General features: G+C 46.7%; 1 protein-coding gene across 2 annotated transcripts in view; it reads right to left on the reverse strand.

The window, feature by feature from the left end:
* Positions 1–71: 71 nt before the first annotated feature.
* PAK1 (p21 (RAC1) activated kinase 1) overlaps positions 72–21,966 on the reverse strand; it is a 103,144-nt gene continuing 81,249 nt past the window's right edge. For both annotated transcript variants that reach the window (XM_083436543.1, XM_083436544.1), the window contains 8 exons: positions 20,550–20,613; positions 16,110–16,158; positions 15,781–15,893; positions 7,275–7,392; positions 5,298–5,397; positions 3,384–3,580; positions 1,654–1,791; positions 72–869 (listed from right to left, as the gene is read on the reverse strand). In XM_083436543.1, coding sequence (XP_083292669.1) covers positions 783–869; positions 1,654–1,791; positions 3,384–3,580; positions 5,298–5,397; positions 7,275–7,392; positions 15,781–15,893; positions 16,110–16,158; positions 20,550–20,613 — 866 coding nt within the window. In that variant the 3' untranslated portion in view covers positions 72–782. The remainder of the gene's footprint in view (positions 870–1,653; positions 1,792–3,383; positions 3,581–5,297; positions 5,398–7,274; positions 7,393–15,780; positions 15,894–16,109; positions 16,159–20,549; positions 20,614–21,966) is intronic.

The following is a 21,966-nucleotide window of genomic DNA, read 5'->3' on the forward strand; positions in this document are numbered from 1 at the left end:
AAGCGCCTTCACCTTTCTGACAAATTCACAACGCAATTAAAAGCACAGATTTACACAGACGATGCCAGTCAGAAGGGTGGAAACAAGGACGAGAATTTAATCAGAGGGCAATTAAGTTTCAGACAAAAAAACAACCCACCACCATCCAGCCCCCAAACACACAGCATGATGAACATTCATTAATTGCCATCTTCCAACAGATACAGAATGCTCATTTCTGGTTCAGTGGAAGAAATTCCATTTCCCTTGAGATTATTTTTTGAAAAATACTCCCTGTGCTCGTTTTCATGGAATCCAAACTATGCCCGTCTCTCAGTAGTCTTACGAACAGGGGGCTTTTCGCAGAGGTAAAAGAAAACACAGGCAGTTAGAAAAGCAATTCCTCCAGTTCTCCTAAAGGTTGCATGGAATCATGTTTTCCTCTCTTCTTAAATTCAACAACACAATAAAAGATATGAAAACATACTGGCTTGGCAACTTATTTTGTTCGAGATCAGACAGCCCCTTAATGGCCCTTTCAAACATACAAATTCCGCCCCACACAAACACCCATTCCATGTGGGAGGTCGCAGTTTTGAGGGTGACACCTGCCTCCGCCCCTGGGTGTCTGCTTTTGAGTTTTGGGTGCACGTCGATACCGCGGTCCCGATCTCCCAGGATGAAAAGCTTCGGGGCACGGCCATAAAAGTCGGGGGAGAGCTGGGCTCTTTGAAACAGGTGTTTTCGGGAAAAGTTAAAAGCCAAGGCGGTTTGGCACGGCGACGGCGGCCCCACGGAGCGCGTCAGTGGTTGTTCTTCGCTGCCTCCTTCGCCGCGATGATCAGAGGAGTGAGGCTGGAGAGGGGCTTGGCGATTTTGAGAAACTGGTGCTGGAAAAGAAGGAGACAGGTTTGGGCAAAGGAACACCGGCCAGCTCAAGCGATAAACCACGGCGGTAAATTCAAAGGTGGGTTGGCATGTGGGAAGCTGCCTGAGACCTGGGTGAGAGCTTTGATCCAATGAGCTCAGTGTAGGGATGTTAAAGATACTAAAAGGTAAAGGGAGCCCTGACCATTAGGTCCAGTCGTGGCCGACTCTGGGGTTGCGGCGCTCATCTTGCTTTACTGGCTGAGGGAGGCAGCGTACAGCTTCCGGGTCATGACTAAGCCAGCATGACTAAGCCACTTCTGGCAGAAGGTACTTCAGCCCCCTGAATATTTGTGGGGAGGGGGCCGAGCTGGGCTAGATTACACTCCCTCTGGAGGAGGGGGTACATAGTTTAGGGGTACTTCTGGACCCTCGGCTGTCGCTTGAGGCTCAGGTGACCACAGTGCCCAGCTGTACCCCTATTTGGACAGCTGTACCCCTATTTGCTCACTGGAAGGACAGATCCTAAAGCTGAGGCTCCAATACTTTGGCCACCTCATGAGAAGAGAAGACTCCCTGGAAAAGACCCTGATGTTGGGAAAGATGGAGGGCACAAGGAGAAGGGGACGACAGAGGACGAGATGGCGGGACAGTGTTCTCGAAGCTACAAACATGAGCCTGACCAAACTGCGGGAGGCAGTGGAAGACAGGAGTGCCTGGCGTGCTCTGGTCCAGGAGGTCACGAAGAGTCGGACACGACTAAATGACTAAACAACAAGCAATCTTTCTTCAAATTGCTGCGTTTACCTGGAGGAGCTCTTTCGCAGATCCCCTCTTCTCCACATCCATCTCAAGGCAGCGATTAAGGAAGTCTCTAAAGATGGGCGAAAGCTTCTCTGGGTTCTGCAGCTCGGGGGTCCCGTTGGTGGCAATAAGATATAAAGCCTAAAAGAGAGGACAGGGACGAGTGGGAAGAGAAGAAGAAGAAAAAAGAGCTCAGCTCAGAGATTTTATTTTATGCCATAATGGTTACAGCAGGGGTCAGCAATCTTTTTCAGCCGTGGGCCGGTCCACCTTCCCTCAGACCACTTTGAAGAAAAAAATGAACGAATTCCTATGCCCCACAAATAACCCAGAGATGCATTTTAAATAAAAGCACACATTCTACTCATGTAAAAAAACACCAGGCAGGCCCCACAAATAACGCAGAGATGCATTTTAAATAAAAGCACACATTCTATTCATGTAAAAACACCAGGCAGGCCCCACAAATAACCCAGAGATGCATTTTAAATAAAAGCACACATTCTATTCATGTAAAAACACCAGGCAGGCCCCACAAATACCCCAGAGATGCATTTTAAATAAAAGGACACATTCTATTCATGTAAAAACACCAGGCAGGCCCCACAAATACCCCAGAGATGCATTTTAAATAAAAGGACACATTCTACTCAAAAACACACTGATTCCCGGACCGTCCGTGGGCCGGATTTAGAAGGCGATTGGGCCGCATCTGGCCCACGGGCCTTAGGTTGCCTACCCCTGGGTTACAGTGTTGGAGTCCAGGGTTCGAATCCCCACTAGGCCATAAAACTCACAGCATGGCCTTGGGCCATTCACCATCTCTTAAGCCTAACCAATCTCACAGGTTTGTTGTGAGGATGAAATGGGGAGGAGAACCATGTTTAGCACCTTGAGCTCCTTGGAAGAATAAGGTGAGATATAAATGTAATAAATAAATACCAGAGATAGCAATGCAAAGTCAGACAAATGCAGGGTGGATTTGATTTAAATCAAATCGATTTAAACCCATGATTTAAATCACCAGTCAGTAAGACTTGCTTTATATCATATTTTCACAGAAAGGCTCATTCTTGCTGGTATCATCTTAATATTTACAACCAGATGAAGGTTTCATTTTCGGAATAATAAATTTTCAGAGCAGTTTTTACAGTTATATCGAAAATTACTGATTTGGTTACCCTATTTGAAATACATAGACAGATAATTATGAAGTTATTGTGAGGTTTAATAAGTAAATTGTTTATATTTGGACAACTTTTCTGCTGTTCTTGATTGGAAGGAGAAAAATAATCATTTTCTTAATAACAATTTATTTAACTAAAACACTAACATTATAGCATATGTATCCATGTATGTCAACTGATGTGGTTAAATAAATTTTTTTAAAAAAAACAACCTGAGTTTTAGCACACATGAAAAACTTAAAACAAATCTTTATTTCCTGATGAATAGCCTTTGGACTATAATGTAACTTAACTATCTTGAGAAGAAAAAATTCCTCCGAAAGCATTTTATTTGAAAAATCCAATTTAAATAATAAAAAAAATCCAATTAAATTTTTAAAAAATCCATATTTTTAATCATTGATTTTTATCCACCCTGGATAAATGAGAAACATTTATAATCCCCGGTGGGACAGCTGGCGTAACTAAACAAACTTCCAGAGAGTCTGTGAAGCCTTTTCTGAAGGAAAAGCGACGCTGAAAGACAGTTAGAACGAAAACGCTTACCCTCAGTGGATTTTCGTTGAGGTACGGAGGTTCCCCCTCTATCATTTCGATGGCCATTATCCCCAGAGACCAGATGTCCACTTTGGGCCCATAGGCTTTCCTCGTCACCACCTCGGGCGCCATCCAATATGGCGTCCCCACCATCGTGCTGCGCTTGCTTTGCTCGGGAGTGATCTGAGCGCAGAAGCCGAAATCGGCTGACGGGGAAGGAGAGAAGAGAAGAGGAAAATCAGAAAAACAGCAGAAGTAGAAGAAACAGTTTTCCTTTGGTGAAAGGCGAAAGATTTGTACGATCTGAAGAGAAACCAGGGAGAAGAGTCGATGGAGGAAGATTGGAAAAAATTTAAAGTATATTTACAGAAATATTGCAAAATTAATGAATGCTAGAAGAATATTGGAACGAAGTTACATGGCTTTAGCAGAAGGGTTACCAAGAACTATATGAATATTAATTGTTAATGTGTTAAAGTGGAAAATTTAAAATTAAATTGTGTTAGGATAAATTATAGAACAAAAATTGAAGAAGAGGGAAAGGATTTGTTGAATTAGCAAATCTGAACTTGAATACAAAAAAGGGAGGTGTGAGGAAGTCGAGGAAATAAGCAAATGAAAGATATAGATATGAAATTTGGATGTGTGTTTAAATGTTTTTGTTTTGTTTTTGTTGCATTGTTGTATTGTATCTTTTTATTGTTGATGTACTGTTTGTTGAATTTATGTATTGTTTTTCTTTATTGTCTTTTTTTCTATAACTATAAAATATTTAATAAACATTATTAAAAAAAGAAAAAAAGGAACAGTTTTTCTTTGTTTTGGAGGAGTCCCAGGCAGAATTTAGTTTTCGCGTCAAAGTTTTAGACTGCAAGGTCTTATCTTCTTTAATATTTACATTCTACTGGCTGAGCCATCCCAGGGGAAGCAGAAAAACAGAGCAGGGCTACAGCTCCTTCCCTTCTGGAACACCTTCATCATCATCATCATCATCATTATTTATTATTTATACCCCACCCATCTGGCTGGGTTTCCCCAGCCAATCTGGGCGGCTCCAGACAGAATATTAAAAACACAATAAAACATCAAACATTAAAAACTTCCCTAAACAGGGCTGCCTTCAGATGTCTTCTAAACATCAGATAGTTCTTTAGTTCCTTGACGTCTGATGGGAGGGCGTTCCACAGGGAGGGTGCCACCACCGAGAAGGCCCTCTGCCTGGTTCCCTGTAACCTCAATTCTTGCAGAGAGGGAATTGACAGAAGGCCCTCGGAGCTGGACCTCAGTGTCCGGGCTGAACAATGGGGGTGGAGATGCTCCTTCAGGTCGACTGGGCTGAGGCCATTTAGGGCTTTCAAGGTCAGCAGCATCACTTTGAATTGCGCTCGGAAACGTATTGGGAGCCAATATAGATTCTGTAGGACCAGTGTTATATACAGTCCTGACAGCCACTCCCAGCCACCAGTCTAGCTGCCACATTCTGGATTAGTTGTAGTTTCTGGGTCACCTTCAAAGGTAGCCCCACGTACAGCGCATTGCAGTAGTCCAAGCGAGAGATAACCAGAGCATGCACCACTCTGGCGAGACAGTCTGCGGGCAGGTAGGGTCTCATCCTGCGTACCAGATGGAGCTGATAAACAGCTGCCCTGGACACAGAATTGACCTGCGCCTCCATGGACAGCTGTGAGTCCAAAATGACTCCCAGGCTGCGCACCTGGTCCTTCAGGGGCACAGTTACCCCATTCAGGACCAGGGAGTCCTCCACACCCGCCCGCCCCCTGTCGCCCCAAAACAGTACTTCTGTCTTGTCAGGATTCAACCTCAATCCGTTAGCCACCATCCATCCATCCTCCAAACAAAACAAAAGAGGGTGGCTTTGAAATTCCAGGTGTACAATTCTCCCCAACCATCCTGTCAACATACTTAGCTTGACAGAGCCATCCATTCCCAGCAAGATATTGTCACTCTTGATGTCCCGATGGATAACTTGGTTGGCATGGAGGAATTCCAATGCCTGGAGACACTGTGGGAGAAGAAAAAACAGGCAGCAACAATCAGTACTGCAAACAACAATGAGGTTTTGTGCAGGCCAGTGTGGTGTAGTGGTTAGAGAACTGGACTAGGACCTAGGAGACCAGGGTTCGAATCCCCACTCAGCCACAAAGCTCACTGGGTGACCTCGGACCAGTCACTCGCTTTCTGCCTAGCCTACCTCACACGGCTGTTGTGCGGACAAAATGGGGGGTGGAGATCAACTTACGCCAGCTCGAGCTCCTTGAGGAAAGTCAGTGCATAAATGCAATTAGGTAAGTATATGTGTGTCACTTCTCACAGAATGCTTTTGGAGAAAATTCATTCTGGCGCATATAATGACTGGAAGGACTGCCTCTTCCTATATGAACCATCCCCAACTCTGAGATCATCTTCTGAGGCCCTTCTTTCTGTGCCTCCTCCGTGAGAGGTCCGGAGGGCGGCAACATGAGAACGGGGCCTTCTCTGCAGTGGCTTCCCGGTTGTGGAATGCTTTCCCCAGGGAAGTTCGCCTGGCGCCTTCATTATACACCTTTAGGCAAAAAAGTTCCTCTTCAACCATCCTTGGGCTGATTAATATTCTACAGTGTTTAAAATTTGTTTTTGTTTTGTTTCATTTCAACTATTTATTTTGTGCTTCTATCCTGTATTTTTATCTTGTGAACCGCCCTGAGATCTTTGAATGAAGGGCGGTATATAACTTTAATAAATAAAATAATAAACAAGTAAACTGCAACTCTCGTCACATGCTGCCTGATGCTTCAGGGAGGACAAATAATAATAATTAATTATTATTTGTACCCCGCCCATCTGCCTGGGTTTCCCCAGCCACTCTGGGCGGCTTCCATAGAAACAAAAAATACAGTAAAATATCACAGATTAAAAACTTCCCTGAACAGGGCTGCCTTAAGATGTCTTCTAAATGTCAGGTAGTTATTTATCGCTTTGACATCTGATGGGAGGGCGTTCCACAGGGCGGCCACCACTACTGAGAAGGCCCTCTGCCTGGTTCCCTGTAGCTTTACTTCTCGCAATGAGGGAACCGCCAGAAGGCCCTCAGAGCTGGACCTCAGTGTCCGGGCAGAACGATGGGGGTGGAGACGCTCCTTCAGGTATACTGGGCCGAGGCCGTTTAGGGCTTTAAAGGTCAACACCAGCACTTTGAATTGTGCTCGGAAACGTACTGGGAGCCAATGTAGGTCTTTCAAGACCGGTGTTATATGGTCTCGGCGGCCGCCCCCAGTCACCAGTCTAGCTGCCGCATTCTGGATTAGTTGTAGTTTCCGAGTCACCTTCAAAGGTAGCCCCATGTAGAGCGCATTGCAGTAGACAAAGTTTCCTCCATCACAGACTGGCAGCAGCTGTCCTAGGACTGAGGCAGAGAAGGGTCTTTTCCATTAGCTGCTACTTGATCTTTTTGACTAGCAGTGCCAGGGTTTGAACACGACCCCCTAAACATCACCGCTCTATTTTTAGGCACCTGTTTAAACCGCAACATTTATCCAGCATTCATCCTGATCCGCTTGCAGGGTGCATAAATGTCTTCTTGTTAATCTTTCATTCATTCCAATGCTTTGAACTGCATTTCCCTGTGACTTAGAAAAGGTTCTTTCTTTTTTCGAAAAAAGCGGATTTGTTGTGCTGGGGCAACAGAGCACTTCGACTTACTTCAGTTGCGCATGCCTAGAGTTCCTGGAATGAGCTTGCACCCCTCCCGAAATATATTGACAGTCTGGAGGCACTCCAGGATATTCAAATAATTCCATCTCTCTCTCACGCACATAGGAACTCCAAGCGGCACGTCCCATTCGCCAGCAAAGCCCTGGACTTCCATTTGGAATGAAAGATATACGGAGTTTAAGTCCTTACCTCCCGGCACACAGCGGCAATCTGCCCTTCATCCATGCAGGTCTCTGTCACCACGTCTGTCAAGGAACCGCCTGCCAAATACTCCATGACTACCCACAATTCATCCCGCACGAGGTAACTGCGGGAAGCCAGAGAAATAACAGACGGTCATTGTGTCCCCTTCACCACACACACACACACACACACACACACTGCCAAACCACGAGAGCAGAGCTATTTTGACAGCAGAGCGAGATGGTAGCACAAAATGGACAGTGGAAAGTAACAGGCTTGCGGGTTGGATATGGATCGGGCTGGGGGAGGACCCGGGTTCAAATTCCTGCTCCGCGCTTCAGCTTCCTGAGTGGCCATCACCATCATCATTTTTTAATTTGTATACCGTCCTTCTATCTTACAATATTCAAGGCGGTTTACAAGCTGAAGAAACAAAAAATGTACAATCTGATGCAATGCAAAAATGTGATAATAAAACTTTAAAAGAGGCCACCTATATCAAAAAAGTAACACTCAACAATCATTAGAATAGTATTAAATAATAATACAGTGGTAGCTCTGGATATGAACGGGATCCGTTCCGGAGCCAGGTTCGCTTCCTGAAGTAAACGTAAGACGTGACTGCGTGTCCGCGGGTCGCATTTCGCCACTTCCGCGCATGCGCGTGATGTCATTTTGAGTGTCTGCGCATGCCTGAGCGGCAAAACCCGGAAGTAACGTGCTCCGTTACTTCCAGGTCGCCACAGAGCACAACCTGAAAATGCTTAACTTGAAGCTACTTCAACCCGAGGTATGACTGTAACGTATAAAAGTTAAACAGAAATCCACTCAACAGTTACAATAAATAATTTCTAAACTATAATCAATAAAACCACGGCAAGCCACAGTATAGGGAGGAGGCAGTCTCTTGCTCGGCCTAACCCACCTCGCAAGGTTGTTGTGAGGGCGAAACAGGCAGGAACCTTGTGGCTATCTTCTAAAGCGTGAGAGGGATGGTTGCAGGATTGATGGGGGTTTCTATATGTGGCCGAGAAAGTCCTTGTGCGTGGCCCAAAATGGGTTGGGGGAGAGAAAAATGGTATATTGTCTTCTCCCCAGCTTGAAAACTGTCCCTAATGAGTCGAGAAAGGAGCCAGGGAATGTGCAGTTGCTGGGAAATTTGTGGTGAGAATACATTTGAGTATTTTGCTAGCAAAAAAGGGAGGAAACACCAGCAGGGAAGAAGAAGAAGAAGAAGAAGAAGAAGAAGAAGAAGAAGAAGAAGAAGAGGAGGAGGAGGAGGAGGAGGAGGAGGAGGAGGAGGAGGAGCTTGGTTTGATATCCCACTTTATCACTGCCCTAAGGAGTCTCAAAGCGGCTAACATTCTCCTTTCCCTTCCTCCCCCACAACAAACACTCTGTGAGGTGAGTGGGGCTGAGAGACTTCAGAGAAGTGTGACTAGCCCAAGGTCACCCAGCAGCTGCATGTGGAGGAGCAGGGAATCGAACCTGGTTCACCAGATTGAAGAAGAAGAAGAAGAAGAAGAAGAGGAGGAGGAGGAGGAGGAGGAGGAGGAGGAGGAGGAGGAGGAGCTTGGTTTGATATCCCGCTTTATCACTGCCCTAAGGAGTCTCAAAGCGGCTAACATTCTCCTTTCCCTTCCTCCCCCACAACGAACACACTGTGAGGTGAGTGGGGCTGAGAGACTTCAGAGAAGCGTGACTGGCCCAAGGTCACCCAGCAGCTGCATGTGGAGGAGCGGGGAATCGAACCTGGTTCACCAGATTGAAGAAGAAGAAGAAGAGGAGGAGGAGGAGGAGGAGGAGGAGGAGGAGTTTGGACTTGATATCCCACCTTTCACTCCCCTTAAGGAGTCTCAAAGCGGCTAACAATCTCCTTTCCCTTCCTCTCCCACAACAAACACTCTGTGAGGTGAGTGGGGCTGAGAGACTTCAGAGAAGCGTGACTGGCCCAAGGTCACCCAGCAGCTGCATGTGGAGGAGCGGGGAATCGAACCCGGTTCACCAGGTTACGAGTCTACCACTCTTAACTACTACACCACACTGGCTCTGCCAGTGAGAACTCAGAGAGAACTCAGGTGGGGCGTTCTCACATTCTGCGACCCTGAAGAGAGGGCACCCCAGTCCCCAGAGGAGTCCTTTGGGCATGCAAACAAATCATCCTCAAATTTATGACCCAGCGAGTCCCAGGGCAGGTTGCAACAATTTAAAATTGAAAACAAATGATAATTCCGGGAATAAGGTGGGCCACACATCTCATGTGTCAAATGACGGGGGAAAGAGGGGTCTGCATCATACATTGCCAGCCTGGTAGCTTTCATATGCTTTGGACGACAATTCCCAGCGTGGCCAAAATATCCGAAGGGCACCAGCTTGGTGATGGAACATAAGAAGATTAGTTGCTGGCATCCGTCTGCAATGGAGTGCACTTCCGGGGGTGAAGTCAAACGGCTGCATTAGCAGGACTGAACTGATCCCCTACTCCCCAAGGCACAAGCCTGGGCTGCCCAGACAACAAGACCCTTCTCAGCCTCACTGATGTGACCCAAAGGAAAGCAGAGCAACACATTTGGCAACAGCTTGGCTGCAGGAGTTGCCAGAAGGAGGCGTACATGGTTTAGTCCATGGCCTTTTCTTCTCCTGAAGATGTCCCTCAAGGCAGCAGAGGTTTAGGATCAGAGCTTTCCTTCTCCTAGATGGGCTACCTTCCCAAGTCAATGAGCCCTGCCTGCTCCTAATAATAAGCAGCTACCTCTTAAGGCAGGGACGCGGGTGGCGCTGTGGGTTAAACCACAGAGCCTAGGGCTTGCGGGTCAGAAGGTCGGCAGTTTGAATCCCTGCAACGGGGTGAGCTCCCGTTGCTCGATCCCTGCTCCTGTCCACCTAGCAGTTCGAAAGCATGTCAAAGTGGAAGTAGATAAATAGGTACCGCTCCGGCGGGAAGGTAAACGGTGTTTCCATGCGCTGCTCTGGTTCACCAGAAGCGGCATAATCATGCTGGCCACATGACCCGGAAGCTGTACGCCGGCTCCCTCGGCCAATAAAGTGAGATGAGTGCCGCAACCCCAGAGTCGGCCACGACTGGACCTAATGGTCAGGGGTCCCTTTACCTTTTAAGGCCATTGTTCTGTCTTCATCCAATTTGTCTACACTGCCTTTTAGGAGTCCTCTGGGATTTTAGACAGGGGATGATTCCATCCCTACCTGGTAATGCCAGGGATTGAACCTATGGGGAAAACAGATGCTCTACCACTGAGATATAGAGTCATACCTTGGGTTACAGAAACTTCAGGTTGCGCGTTTTTGGGTTACGGACACGCTGAAACCCAGAAGTACCAGAACAGGTTACTTCTGGGTTTCGGTGCTCGCGCATGGACAGAAACACTAAATCGTGCTTTGCGCATGCAAAGCACCGAATCACAACCCACACATGCGCAGACGCGGCATTGCGGGTTGCAAATGGCCTCCCACACAGATCACATTCACAACCCAAGCATCCACTGCATAGTCGTCAACTGTCCCTTATTTGACGGGAAAGCCCCTTATCCCAGTGCTGTGTCCCGCTGCTGTCCCTTATTGAGGATGTCCCTTAAATTTCCCGGGTTTCAAAGGAAGCAGCTACTCTCCCTCCCTCTCTGCTGGCCAGGGAGGAGGGAGGCTCCAACTGTGTTGCTTGGCTGCGTTGCTCACCCAATAAGGAGTCTAAGAATGACTGGGGGGGTGGAGCTTGTATGCCTTGTGCCGATCAAATCGGTCACGTTGCCTGGGGACTTGCCTTTGCTCAGCACTTCCCAGCGGAGAGGTGACGGTGGTTTTCCTTGCTGCATCCCGTTTGCCGGGTTGCTGCGCTGTGGGAACCACCGCTTGAGGCTTCGTTTGGCTGCTGGCTGGGCTTTCTGCCTTTGGCTCGGAGGGTCTCAGAAGTCGAACATACCTGTGCTCTGAAAATCCCTTATTTTGGCTGCTGAGCCCTTATTTTCGAGGCTGCTGGTCCCTTACTTTCAAACCTGTAAGTTGACAGCTATGATCCACTGTAGCCCTTCCCCAACTTAAAGGACCCTTCTAGCAGCAGTGTATGCTAGAGATGGGCATAAGTTCCGTGGTTGGGGCACTAGACTTGCATGCAGAAGGTGTCTGGTTCAAACTCCAGCATCTCCAGCTATGGCCAGTGGTCTTTCCTGTCTGAAATCCTGATGCTGCCAGCCTGTGTATGCAACGCTGCGCTAGAAGGACCAGTAGTCTGACTCAGGATGAGCCCCTTTCCTATGTTTCGAGGTTACCGTATTTTTCGCTCCATAAGACGCACCAGACCACAAGATGCTCCTAGCTTTTGGAGGAGGAAAACAAGAAAAAAAATATTCTGAATCTCAGAAGCCAGAACAGCAAGAGGGATCGCTGCGCAGTGAAAGCAGCAATCCCTCTTGCTGTTCTGGCTTCTGGGATAGCTGCGCAGCCTGCATTCGCTCCATAAGACGCACACACATTTCCCCTTACTTTTTAGGAGGGAAAAGATGAGTCTTATAGAGCAAAAAATAATTTCCCCACCCTTCGTTTCCACCCATGAATTTTCACAGGTGCCCCCATCTCTTAACGAAGATATCCTGGGGTTTCTGTCCTCCTCCCCACCGAAACAACTCATTCCTGTTTTTCTGAATAGGCTAAAACGGCTTTAAATGAATGAACAGGGACTGGGCTGCCAGAGAACTGTGACAGCTAAGGGCATCTGTGACGGCTGCTTTGGGGACAGTCGCAGCAGGGGACTTTTCCAGTCCGGAAAATCTCAGCACAAACATGTTTCTGGCAAAGGCAGCTCAGCTGGCCCCACTGCAACTTCTGCCCCGCTGGGAAAGGAGGAAACGAAGCGCTCAGAGCAGCAGCCACTTCTCCTCCCCGGAGGAAAGAAAACGAGCCAAAAGCAGCAGGTATAGAAGCTAGCAGGAAGATGATGCTCCCCCTTCTGACCTGAACTCGCAGCATCCAATGTCTTAGGACCGTATGGTCACCAGCTTCTCAATAATTTTTTTATAAGAGGTCGCCAATTCCCCTTTCTAAAAAAACCAGATTATTGTCAACCTGACAACTGCCATCTGTTCCCGTGGGCCTTTTTCTTACTCTTACGACTTCCAACTGATTCTTTTCTTCCTCGGCTACTCTTCCACGTTTTTGCAAACGTGATCCTCTGCGGTGTTAAAGTACATAGTGCTTGAACGGGATTAAATAGGTTGCTGGGATAGCTCAGTTGGTAGAGCGTGTAACTCTTAACGACACACTTTGCGCAAAAGTTCCCTGCGCACAAGTTAAACCACAGAGCCTAGGATTTGCCGATCAGAAGGTCAGTGGTTCGAATCCCCGCGACGGGGTGAGCTCCCGTTGCTCGGTCCCTGCTCCTGCCAACCTAGCAGTTCAAAAGCACTTCAAAGTGCAAGTAGATAAATAGGTACTGCTCCGGCGGGAAGGTAAACGGCGTTTCCGTGCGCTGCTCTGGTTTGCCAGAAGCGGCTTAGTCATGCTGGCCACATGACCCGGAAGCTGTACACCGGCTCCCTCGGCCACTAAAGCGAGATGAGCGCCACAACCCAAGTCGGCCACGACTGGACCTAATGGTCAGGGGTCCCTTTACCTTTACTTTAAATATCATTTAAGTACTAGAAGGTGTTGAATTTTTGCACACTACTGCTAATGAATTTGTGTAAACCACATGCAGAGTTATTTAGTTTGTGGTTTGCTTCTCTGTATTTCTGGGAAACTGCAGGTGAGCAGAGCGCTTTGCCACTCAGGCACCTCATGGTTCGATGAGAACAGGATAGTGGACTAGTTCAGCTAAAGGCCTGATCCAACGGGCTCTTATGTTCTTAATCAAAGTCCACTAAAGTTGGAGGCTGCATCCAGTTAAGAAGATCTTCCCGTCTCCTGAAGAGATTATCCTTTGTTATTGCACAAAGCTACTATCCTACTTAGGAGCTGGTGAAACTACTGGTGGGGGAAATAAGACACACATTTTGTGTGCCCGATAATAAATGTTGGAAATGTAAAGAAATGGAAGGCACATTCTTTCACCTTTGGTGGACGTGCCCAAGGATTAAGACCTTCTGGGAAATGATCTATAATGAAATAAAAAGGGTGTTTAAATATACCTTCCCGAAGAAACCAGAGGCCTTTCTCCTGGGCATGGTCGGCCAATTGGTGTTAAAGAAGGACAGAACTTTCTTTATGTATGCTACAACAGCAGCAAGAATACTCATCGCAAAGTATTGGAAGACACAAGAACTACCCACTCTGGAAGAATGGCAGATGAAGGTGATGGACTATATGGAACTGGCAGAAATGACTGACAGAATCAGAGACCGGGGAGAAGAGACGGTGGAGGAAGATTGGAAGAAATTTAAAGACTATTTACAGAAATATTATAAAATCAATGAATGTTAGAATGATGTTGGATGGAGGTTAAAGGGTTATTAGTAATAATGTGGTGAAGGAGAATAGAAAATTTGAAGGTTAAAAAGATGAAGAATTTAAGGTACAACACACTAAGATAAAGATAAGGACAAGACAGAGGGAAGGGATTTGCTGATTAAATATTTGAATTGGAATACAGTGAGGGGAGGTGTGGGGAAGTCTGGGAAATAAGCGAATGTAAGTAATATTATGAAAATGGAACTGTTTTTATTTGTTTTTACTTGTTTTTCTTTTTGATTTTTGTGTTTTCTTTTTTCCTTTTTTCTATGTGAAAATCTTAATAAAATATTATCGGGGGGAAAAGACACACATTTTGTGGGGAAACCACTGGTCTTCAGAAGCTGCTAAAAAAATGCTCCTCTCAACTTTTGAAATGTGGTTTAATTTTAAAAGACAGTTTGGGCCAACTTGAGATGTGTACATTTCTCGCTCAAGAGAACATGTGCATGCACACAAAAGCTCATACCAATAGCAAACTTAGTTGGTCTCTAAGGTGATCCTGGAAGGAATTTTTTTATTTTGTTTCGACTACGGCAGACCAACACGGCTACCCGCTTGTAACTAGGGACACCATTGTTCTCCAAGTAAATCATCTCTCCCCCCCCCCCTTTTTTTTAAGTGCATGTAACTTGCATGGTAGGGATGCGGGTGGCGCTGTGGGTTAAACCACAGAGCCTAGGACTTGCCGATCAGAAGGTCGGCAGTTCGAATCCCCGTGTTGATTGGCTCCTGCTCCTGCCCACCTAGCAGTTCGAAAGCACGTCAAGGTGCAAGTAGATAAATAGGTACCACTCTGGCGGGAAGGTAAACAGCGTTTCCATGCGCTGCTCTGGTTCACCAGAAGCTGCTTAGTCATGCTGGCCACATGACCTGGAAGCTGTACGCCGGCTCCCTCGGCAAATAAAGCGAGATGAGCACCGCAACCCCAGAGTCGTCCACGACTGGACCTAATGGTCAGGGGTCCCTTTACCTATACCTTTAATATGCATAGTAAAAGCAGATGTTCTCTGAGGCTCTTTATGTGGCCAAAACTGCATCATCCACACACTAGAAGGAGCCATCAACAGATATGATATACAAAAACGAAAATTGGGGGGGGGGGGGACTTAGATATGTGCAAAACATACAGATACGAACTTCAGGCCTTTTTGTGGTTGGGATTCAGTGTTGCAGAGGCAGGCAGACTTGAGGCTTGTGGAATTCGCTTTATTTATTTATTTATTTTACTAGACACTCAAGAGCCACCAAATGGAAGTCAGGTGCCAAAGACAGGCACTTGGAATTAATGAATTACTAACTGGGGAATTCATTTCAAATGCCAAAACTGAACAGAGCTCGCTCCAAAGTTCCCTGCCATTTTTTCAATTTGCTGTTGTCATTTTGTAGTTGCCATTATTAAGCAATGGTGGGGCAGAAATGAGCACTGATCTATTTCAAACCACCCCAATATCTGCCAGTAGATCTCAATTTACCTTCTGCCCACCTCTAGTCAATACTACAATGAGGCACATCTAGTACAGTGGTACCTCGGGTTACAGGCGCTTCAGGTTACAGACTCCGCTAACCCAGAAATAGTACCTCGGGTTCAGAACTTTGCTTCAGGATGAGAACAGAAATCGCGCTCCGGCGGCGCGGCAGCAGCAGGAGACCCCATTAGCTAAAGTGGTGCTTCAGGTTAAGAACAGTTTCAGGTTAAGAACAGACCTCCGGAACAAATTAAGTAATTAATCCGAGGTACCACTGTATTCCAATCAGGTTTTGTCCCTAACCAAGCCTGAGTACAAGAGCCCTTCTCTCCAGGAACTGGCATTCAAAAGCAATATTGCCTCCAGCCTTGTGTGTAGAACATAGCAATCATAGATAGTGGCCATCAATAGCCCTCTCCTCCTTGAATTTGTCCAATCCTCTTTTAAAGCCACCCAAGCTGCAGCCACCACTGCTTCCTGTGGCAGAGAGTTCCACAGTTTAACAACGCGCTTCGTAAATAAGTGCTTTCTTTCATCTGCCCTGAATCTTGTACACATGACATTCCCTCTTGGGGAAAAAGTGCAAATACCTGTCCAGATAGTTGACAATGTTGGGGTTCTTGTTTTCCCTCATGACGAGAATTTCATTAATTATCAGCTCCTTCTTGGGCTGTTGCTGCAAGTTCATCTGCTTAATTGCAACCTGAAATGAGGGCGGGGAACAGGGAAAAGGAATAATTACAATTCAGTCTCTAGTTCTCTGAAGCTGGATCTAATTTAAGTTTCCAACTCTTGTGCCCTTTGTTACAATTGTGAATTGGAGCGAATCGGGGAGCAGGGGTCGAGACGAGAGGCTCAAAATCAAAGCCAGAACATCTCTCATTTAGTGAAACGGCTCCAGTATCCCCATTACACTTACCTCCTGTCCTGTAGCTACATCGATCGCCGTGTAAACTGTCCCTGAAGCTCTGAAAGAAAAGACAACCCGTTAAGGCATGCTATTATTGTAAATGTTCAATAAATAAATGTTCATAAATGCACAAGGTAAAACACACGTACTCAAGTATATAAATCCCACATCTGAAATAGTAAAGGTAAAGGTACCCCTGCCCGTACTGGCCAGTCGTGTCCGACTCTAGGGTTGTGTGCCCATCTCACTTAAGAGGCCGGGGGCCAGTGCTGTCCGGAGACACTTCCGGGTCACGTGGCCAGCGTGACGAAGCTGCTCTGGCGAACCGGCACCAGAGCAGCACACGGAAACACCGTTTACCTTCCTGCTGGAGTGGTACCTATTTATCTACTTGCACTTTGACGTGCTTTCGAACTGCTAGGTGGGCAGGAGCAGGGACTGAGCAACGGGAGCTCACCCCGACGCGGGGATTCGAACCGCCGACCATACAATCGGCAAGTCCTAGGCACTGAGGTTTTACCCACAGTGCCACCCGCGTCCCGCACTGAAATAGTACAGGAAAGCAATCCTGAAGCCATCCTGATTCTTCATGACCCCAAATATTTCCTCTGTGGAAGGAAATATCTTGGAGAAACCTTTCCCCATTAGTTCTTTTCACTTGCAAATCATACAAAACCTGTCTTAAGGGCATATTTTCTGTATGAATAGGGTACGGCCGGTGTGACCTACTTACCGTGTCAAAAGAATGGCTAGGCAACCCAGGTAATGCAATCGTTAAAACATTATCAGGTCATCTTGACGGACAGGAGAGAAGCTGCCTCTTTCTGTGATGTATGAATGGTGCTTTTTGGGTGGTCTTTAGCTAAGGGGTTGGGCAACTCCTAAAATAATTAAAGGTTCCTGTGCACTTTGTTCTTTGTCCTCACCTCCTTGCAAGGGGTGTGTGTGTCTCTGCTGCAACCTAAAAATAAAGATCTCCCTTTCTTTCACTGGATCCTGCCTCCACACATTATTCTCTGACCGATCGTGGACTTTTTGTTGTTGTTTAGTCGTGTCCGACTCTTCGTGACCCCATGGACCAGAGCACGCCAGGCACTCCTGTCTTCCACTTCCTCCTGCATTTTGGTCAAACTCATTTTAGCAGCTTTGAGAATACTGTCCAACCATCTCATCCTCTGTCGTCCCCTTCTCCTTGTGCCCTCCATCTTTCCCAACATCAGGGTCTTTTCCAGGGAGTCTTCTCTTCTCATGAGGTGGCCAAAGTATCGGAGCCTCAGCTTCAGGATCTGTCCTTCCAGTGAGCACTCAGGGTTGATTTCCTTAAGAATGGAGAGGTTTGATCTTCTTGCAGTCCATGGGACTCTCAAGAGTCTCCTCTAGCACCAGAATTCAAAAGCATCAATTCTTCGGCGATCAGCCTTCTTTATGGTCCAGCTCTCACTTCCATACATCACTACTGGGAAAACCATAGCTTTAACTATACGGACCATTGTTGGCAAGGTGATGTCTCTGCTTTTTAAGATGCTGTCTAGGTTTGTCATTGCTTTTCTCCCAAGAAGCAGGCGTCTTTTAATTTCATGACTGCTGTCACCATCTGCAGTGATCATGGAGCCCAAGAAAGTAAAATCTCTCACTGCCTCAGTTTCTTCCCCTTCTATTTGCCAGGAGGTGATGGGACCAGTGGCCATGATCTTAGTTTTTTTGATGTTGAGCTTCAGACCGTATTTGTGCATTCCTCTTTCACCCTCATTAAGAAGCTCTTTAATTCCCCCTCACTTTCTGCCATCAAAGTTGTGTCATCTGCATATCTGAGGTTGTTGATATTTCTTCCGGCAATCTTAATTCCAGCTTTGGGAGGCTCAGAATCCCTTGGGGAGATGGGCAGCAAAAGCCAACTCCAAATTTTTCTACAACAGCATTAACACACTAAATGATCAATAACACCCTAGACTATGGGTGATATCCAACTTTAGGCAACTTCAGAACAGACCCATAGAAATCCATGGACCTAATGGGTCTACACTGTGACCAAGATTTAGTTGTGTATCACCCCGTGAGCTGTCACACAATAATCTGCGTTGCAGGGCACTGCCATGACTGCAAAATGACATTGCTGCTCAAAGAATACCAGGGAAGCTAGTTTAATAACCAGTCGCCCCCGGTAACAGGAACATAGGAAGCTGCCTTAATACAGAATCAGACCATTGCTCCATCTACCTTAGCACTAGACAGCATCTTAAAAAGCAGAGACATCACCTTGCCAACAAAGGTCCGTATAGTTAAAGCTATGGTTTTCCCAGTAGTGATGTATGGAAGTGAGAGCTGGACCATAAGGAAGGCTGATCGCCGAAGAATTGATGCTTTTGAATTATGGTGCTGGAGGAGACTCTTGAGAGTCCCATGGACGGCAAGAAGATCAAACCTCTCCATTCTGAAGGAAATCAGCCCTGAGTGCTCACTGGAAGGACAGATCCTGAAGCTGAGACTCCAATACTTTGGCCACCTCATGAGAAGAGAAGACTCCCTGGAAAAGACCCTGATGCTGGGAAAGATGGAGGGCACAAGGAGAAGGGGACGACAGAGGACGAGATGGTTGGATAGTGTTCTCGGAGCTACCAGCATGAGTTTGACTAAACTGCGGGAGGAAGTGGAAGACAGAAGTGCCCGGCGTGCTCTGGTCCAGGGGGTCACGAAGAGTCGGACACGACTAAACAACTAAACAACAACACCTTAGCACTGTCTGAACGGCCTGGCACTGGCTCTCTAAGGTTGCAAGCAGGGAATAATCCTATCTGGAGATGCTATTGGGGGTTGTAACAGGGATTTTCTGCGCATAAAGCAGATATTCTGCAACTAAGCTATAGGCCTTCAGGGGAAGTTAGCCTGTTGCAAGCCAGACTCAGCTAAAAACAACCACAGATAGAGGAGAGTTTGGAAAAAGAATAACTCAAGTTAAGTGGCCTGCAAGTAACTTAGGTAAACAAAAGCTTGGTAGTCAGTAGGAGGAAGCCAAGGTTAGTCATTCCAGCAGAGCTTCAGAATTCTTGGGTTTTTCACTGAGGCTTTGTTTCCCTTTGGCGGCATCACTGCACAGCAAGAGCCAATTGGTTGTATGGCGCCGTGACATCATTCTGCTCTCACGACCATCGCTAATTGGTTGGGATCACGCTGGGAGGGAAAGTTAGCAGCCCCAGAATAGACCATAGAGAAGGTGAACACAATAGCTGTGAGAGTCAAGAGCGTTTGCGCGCGCACACACACAAAAGGAATAGCGTGCGCACCTTTTCATCTTCACTGTTTCAGAGGCAAACATTCAGCTAATTTTAACATGCTTAAGCTTGACTTTCTCTGAACTGCTCTCTGCAAAGGCTTGCCAGCTCATTTCACATGACATCGAGGCAAACTCTCGCCTCGGCTGAAGATTTTCACAGCTCAGACTGTGAGTCAACCTCTTCACCAAGCCCCCATAGGTAAACAGACGTGGTGCAGAGGCCTCGCCACGCGGAGACTGACTTCCACAACGTGGCACGACTTCTGATTGGCTGCAGGAGGCCGCGGACACCTCTGGGCACTGCCTCTTCCTTCCCGCTAAGGTGGACAAGCGGGAGGAAGCGGCAGAGCAGGAAGGAAGCGGCAGCAGCGTGGAGGCAGCCTCTGTGCCCCACAGAGACAGAGGACGCCGACGCTGCCGAAGACAAGGTGGCATAGGCCAGGGGTCCTTTCGGGAGGGGGGGTGCTTTCGGGAGGCGGTGGGTCCAGCCCCCCACAAGGTCTGAGGGACAGTGGACCTGCCCCCTCCTGAAAAAGTTTGCTAACCCCTGCTCTAAACTAAGGTTCAAAATCTGGGTTCGTCTTATACACGGATAGTATCCCCCCCCCAATTTTCTTAAACCGGAGTCCCTCCAAAATAGGGGGTGTCTTATACATGGGGGTGTCTTATAGACGGGAAAATACGGTATGTGCTTTGGTTTCTTTAAAACTGCTTGTTCTACCAGAATATGTGTGTGGATTTGAGTCAATCAAATCAACTAAGACTGCTTTTTCACAGCTCAGTAGCTGGAGAGCATGAGACTCTTAATCTCAGGTTCGTGAGTTCGAACCCTACATTGGGCGAAAAGATTCCTGCATTGCAGGGGGTTGGATTGGATGACCCTCAGGGTCCCTTCCAACTCTGCAATTCTATGATTTTATAGAACTGTAGAGTCATCTCGTCACACCTAATCAAACTGGGAAGCAGCCCAGGGATTTTTTAATTTTAATAAGTCACAATTGTGTTCAGGCGTTCAGTCACACACCTGAGAGCACAAACAATTGGGATTCAGTAAACGCCATCACAACTGGTCGCTAGGCTCTAGCAAAGGAAAAAAGGCATTTTGTGCAATTCCAGATCCATGCTCATTTCATGCTGAAGGCAGAAGAGGTGAAGGAAGCCGGAGACCATATACTAACCCTTGCCCGATCTTCTCAAAACTTGTATATTTCTTCTTGGGGTCACCCACACTCACAATACCTCCTTCAAAAACAAAAAAGGGAAAAGAAAAATTAGGATAAAATGAAAGAGCTTTGGAAGGCCGCTCAGCTCTCCTGAACAAACAAATTTAAAAGCAAGCATGACAGAATCTGAGCTGATCAGAGCTCCTTGCAAGACCTCAGACTCCTGGGAATGCAATTAGCAGATAAACTAGGGACACGTTCACCTGGTGCCATCTCTGTTGCCTCTTAGGCACCGGGCAAAACCGTTCCTGTTGTCTTGTGATTTAAAGTTCCCTGGTATTCAGGAATATTGCTTTAGCTGTCAGCTGATACATTAATCAATGTGGCGTTGCTGCTTTTGTCCTTTATATGAGCTGCCTTCAGGGTGCCTGCATCAAATTGTCAGGAGCTCGTCCTACACTCGAGTAGGACCCTGGCAGAGACACATGACCGACTGGCATGTTCTTTCCCTCCTGGTCGATCGTTCGGGAGCTTCAAAAGCTTTATTCAGCCCGAACATCACAGCGACCAATGCCAACAGACATCGGCACACTTTGGGATCCGCAGAGTCTTCGCAGTTGTGTAACAGACCTCAGCAACTCAGCATTTTGGCTAATCTACTTTATTTACATAAAAACACACACGGAGCGCTGCAACATGGCTCCCTCTCTCTCTAGCATCAGACAGCAAAGAGAAAAAGAAAGAAGGACAATATAGTCCCACTTCACGGAACACAGTAACACAAACATCCTGTCTCCGTCACTTCCCACTCTGTGGAGTCAAAACATATAGCGTCATGTGATAGACAACAATCCCATGACTGCAATCGTGGAGCAGGAATTCTAACACAAATATGCATTATATACGGGGTATGTAAGTTCTATATGAATCCCGTGCTGATCCCAATCCACTACAACTAAGACATATGAACAGAAATTATAAGATATGTCTCATAGATGGAAGAGGTGGCCCCAGCAACTCTACCATTCTACAATACCAAGCAAGTTGTCTGTGGGGTGTTTTTGGACGGGGACGCTCTAAAGGTTGTTGATTTCCTTACCGGCCCACTGCAAACCCTAGGCTTCATCAAAGTCTGCAAATACAGTGATACCTTGGTTCTCAAACGCCTTGGTACTCAAATAACTTGCACCCCAAACACTGCAAACTAAGTGTTCCGATTTGCGGACTTTTTTCAAAAGCCAAACGTGGTCCGTTTCGAGTGTTATGCTTCCAATTTGAGTGCCGCACTTCCGATTTGAGTGTTATGCTGAGGTCTGTCTGTTTTTGCTATTTATTTTGCATTTTTGTTTTTGCGGATCTTTTTTGTTTTTGTTTTTGTGTGGAATCCAGTTCAGCTACTGATTGACGGATTGTGTGACTGCAGTACATTGTT

Source organism: Podarcis tiliguerta, assembly GCF_965153285.1.
Source record: "Podarcis tiliguerta genome assembly, chromosome: 4".
In the NCBI taxonomy this organism is placed as follows: domain Eukaryota; kingdom Metazoa; phylum Chordata; class Lepidosauria; order Squamata; family Lacertidae; genus Podarcis; species Podarcis tiliguerta.